Source organism: Porites lutea, chromosome 5, assembly GCF_958299795.1.
Source record: "Porites lutea chromosome 5, jaPorLute2.1, whole genome shotgun sequence".
NCBI lineage: Eukaryota > Metazoa > Cnidaria > Anthozoa > Scleractinia > Poritidae > Porites > Porites lutea.
In genome coordinates, this window is record NC_133205.1 from 45,236,878 (window position 1) to 45,241,010 (window position 4,133).

General features: G+C 37.3%; 1 protein-coding gene across 2 annotated transcripts in view; it reads right to left on the minus strand.

Moving 5' to 3' along the window:
* The window catches only part of LOC140938743 (heparan-alpha-glucosaminide N-acetyltransferase-like), a 13,925-nt gene extending 9,993 nt beyond the window's left edge, over positions 1-3,932 (minus strand). For both annotated transcript variants that reach the window (XM_073388270.1, XM_073388269.1), the window contains exons 1-7: positions 3,795-3,932; positions 2,733-2,848; positions 1,953-2,077; positions 1,792-1,861; positions 1,183-1,222; positions 439-471; positions 214-246 (exon numbers count right to left, since the gene is read on the minus strand). In XM_073388270.1, the coding sequence (XP_073244371.1) occupies positions 214-246; positions 439-471; positions 1,183-1,222; positions 1,792-1,861; positions 1,953-2,077; positions 2,733-2,848; positions 3,795-3,875 (498 nt within the window). In that variant the 5' untranslated portion in view covers positions 3,876-3,932. The remainder of the gene's footprint in view (positions 1-213; positions 247-438; positions 472-1,182; positions 1,223-1,791; positions 1,862-1,952; positions 2,078-2,732; positions 2,849-3,794) is intronic.
* Between the last annotated feature and the right edge of the window lie 201 nt (positions 3,933-4,133).

The window sequence follows — 4,133 nt, forward strand, 5'->3', positions numbered from 1 at the left end:
TAGTCTTTGAGTTTTTTACTAAATTGTTCTCAGCCAAATATGTATGAGTTTTTGTGTTTTGTTTTTTCCCCACTTTTGTAGGGGTAATAAAGGAAATAAATTAAGTCATATTAATTTGCTAATATCGAGATATAACTGAACAAATCTATACCAAAGTAAAATGCAAGGAACAGACACACAAAAGCAGTTATTTCCGGCAAATATACATCTTACCAATTCCGTGTGTTCTCCTTCTTCTGCTTCGTTCTACCGTCACAGTTTTTTTTTTTTGCAAATGAAGAAGTGAAAGTATCATGAGTGAGTAGAATTCACTATGAAGGAAATAAATTAAGTCATAAATTTGCTAATATCGTGATAAAATTGAACAAATCTATACCAAAGTAAAATGCAAAGAACACACACATAAAAGTAGTTATTTCCGGTAAATATACATCTTACCAATTCCGTGTGTTCTCCTTCTTCTGCTTCGTTCTACCGTCACAGTTTTTTTTTTTTTTTTTGCAAATGAAGAAGTGGAAATATCATGAGTGAGTAGAATGCATTATAGTTTTTTTTTTTCTTTTTTTAAATTTGTTCCAAGTTTTTACACAGGAAGTCCAACAGAACACAACATCATGGAATGCTTTCGGCATCTCACTCTTCCGTTGGCCACAGGCAACACAGCTTCCGTACCAGGGAGAAGAGCGGAGTGGAGACTTCATTAAGAGAGGGTGAAATTTGACAGTTACAATTACAGAAAGAGTCTAGCAACTGATAAACTTGCAGCCCACGTGACTGTACATCTACAACAGCGGCAATTGGAATGGTATTGAAACTATACTCAAGTATCCAATGCCACAAATATGTAATATATACACCTCTCGAATTTGCGTAAAGAGCGAGAAATTTTTTTTTCAAACCCCTGGTCAGAACTGTTAAGACATTAATTGATCTGCGTAAATTGATAAATAAGGAAAAGAAACACAAAAACAACGCAAAGATGTATACTGTGCATACTGGACAAAACTTGGACACAAGGGGTACCATAAAATTAAACGATACTTGTTATGCTTTTACTGTGGGAGGGTAGCTGATCCTTTGCTGTAGGCACGACAACACTAACTGTACTGTGCCTTAAAAACGTACTGTGTTACTCTGTGTTTTGTAAGAGACTTATCATCCTTAAAAAGTCTGAGTACTTACTAATTCTGATGAGCGCTTCTTACACCTGGCCTTGCATTTCCTAAACGTAAATTGGAGGTTTAAAAAATGAATTCGCATCTGAACCCTAGCCTTAACCCTGAGTACCTCTCTTGCTTTCCTTTTGCTATGCATTAAGTACTAGGAAGTTTTTGTGAGAACTTTAAGCAGTCTAAGATTTAAGTAAAAGTTTTGGGGAAATACCGGCACGGTAGGAAGGAACAAGAGTTTATTTTGCTTTTGTTTGGTATTCAGTTAACACGTTACTGTAACTTCTGTAGACTTTCTTGCACAAAATAGTGTTATATTCAACCCATTTCTTCCCGTAACGGTTATTTCTCACAATAACCAAGAGGTTCGTCTACAGTTGCTGGTCACTATCACTTAACGAGTAAAAAAAGTAACAAAAGTAACAAAATAAACCCTGTCATGAAATTAAACTACAAAGCAGGAATTTAATTGACCAGAACGCGACGGTTCCCTTGTACGAACGACCATTCATTTAGACGAAAGGCTCCTTCATTATGTCCTCTCGATTGCTCGAAAGAAAAAACATGCCATGTTGTAGAGCTTGACAAGACTTTACTAAAGTCAGTAGTCCATTACCATTACCTTGTTATTAAGGTCAATAAAACCCATGTGACAGCCAAGCCAAACAGTGCAGCAAATGTTATCCACAGGGCTGAAATCAAATGCATAAAACAGGTACAATTCTGTGAGCTTTTAAAAGACACATGCCATTGATTACTAACAGATCAAGTGGCCTCACTCACGCATGTAAGAGTTTTCTGGCTTTTTGAGAACCCTTAGATCACACGTCACATTTGCTGATGATTGGCTCGCAGACTCTTCCACCATGTACTCATACCAGCCTCTTTCGCCAAAAAGGTGCTCCAGCCTGCAAATCACCATAACATTGGTTTTTACTAAGCATTCAAAGAGACGTATTGTTGATTACAGTCAAAGTACGCGAACGTCACCTGATGGTTTCATCGTGATTTAATGAACGGCGCAATGAACGCTGAACGCTGTTTTTCAATAGATCGTCCAACGCTTCTGATTATGCTAATTTATGGGATACAAGCCTCAAAATTCCACAGATTGAAGGAGGGTGAAAAAAAAAAACTGTTGACAGAGCGATTTTAGTGTGATTTGAATAACGGAGAAAATATCATATGTAGCAATGAAAACAGTCACAGCAATTTTTCCATACAAACCCTAATTATTTTGCAGACATTTCAACACCGTCCAATAATAATTAGCATCCTAGTCTTTCTTTTCAGTCACCTCTGAATTAGCTTCTCAGCTTATTTTCTAATGCTTCCTCTATCCCTGGCATTTTTTAAAGGTGTATCCCTTATATAGCAGGTCAAGTGATTGCAAGCAGCAAAGGGCCTGATGATAGTTGTAGTTATCTGAGGTCATCGAGAAAATGGCGCAAATGGCGCGTAAACTGCTGGAGTGTGTGTGGAGAACAGTCAACAAATGTCTTGTATTGGAAAAACTCAACCAAACCTTGAAACAGTGCCGTAGAGTACAAGATTATAACGTACCTGCAAAGACTTTCTGATCCATTTTGATTTTTGATTTCGAGTATAAAACTGTAATGAGTTTTAATGATTATGAAATCGCTGTCAAAAAGTGAAGTTCTAAGTTTTTGCAAGGGGCACTGCAAAACGAAAAAACAAAAGCAAACTAAGTGAAATCTTGAAGTATAACAAAGACACAACTATAAAAGTTAAGTTCAGTTCAGTTCAGTTTATTGCTCTGCCAGTTCAGTTCAGTTCAGTTCAGTTTATTTTCCCTCTTTGCCATAAGGATCTACAAAAAAACAAGACAATCTAGATAATTAAAAGGCTAACGGCGAGGAAGCCCAAGGGAACCCACGGGGCTTGTAAGGAATGGGCTCCCCCGGTTAAATTATTACAACAAAATATTAACAGAATTATACATGCAAAAATCAATGGTAGAGCTACAGACAAAGAACAATTTGAGTAGTGAAAGATGCAATAACATACAATGGGTCTTGCTTGGGTCTCTAACCATTGGGTGAGGTAATTTTCCCGCCATGACTATACCTTACGTTTCCCGCTCTTGGCAGGTGTTAAAAAAAGTGTTTTCCTCCACTTTCCTAAAAGTGTAAAGGATCTGGGAAGGTTTTATCCCGACCGCCAAGGCCAAATCTTGTTAACTTCCCATCCTCATTTTTCTGTACCTCGGCAAATTCAGGATATAAGAAAATGTTCTTCAGATAGTTGCATTTTTGCTGTTCTTTCTAATTGTTTTTGAACGGTAGTTCGGCGATCTTTTCTACATAAAACGTGTTAAATTTGCCGCCAATTTCTTCTCTACCAAAAGAACTGCGCAAACTTTCCGTCTTCCCCGGTGCTTATGGGTTACCATTTCTTTTTCTGGTGATACCCTGTATTATTGACTTCATTCAACTGGGTATCGTAAACGTCGTCCCTATTAGGTCAACGCTAGCTGGTTAGCCGAGGTATTTGAAGCAATCAGATCGGAGAAATATTTTGAATGAACAATAATATCGGTATAGGATACAGAGTAAGCTAAGCTTGCCATTAGCTACAGATCTACAACTGACATATATAAAATACCTTGTAACAGTTGGAGTCAATACCCCAAACTGTTAAAGGTTGATGCAGAGTGGAAGTGATGTTCAGAAGAGCTGTGTCCATTTTTAACTTTCCAGAAAACTTCTCTTTCTGCGGACATGACGGTGTTTCGTTACAAACCAAACCTGTGATTAATTAACCAAACACATTGTTAGTTACTCAATTAACCCAGGCATTTAAGCCGGTTGAGGTTGTAGCATTAGATCAAAGAATGGGAGAAACCATCACGGATATTTTCTATTTCCGGTAATACAAAATTCTCTAAGGTTTGGTGAAACAGTGTTTTTTTTGTTTTTGTTTTGGTTTTTTTTCTTAACCTGT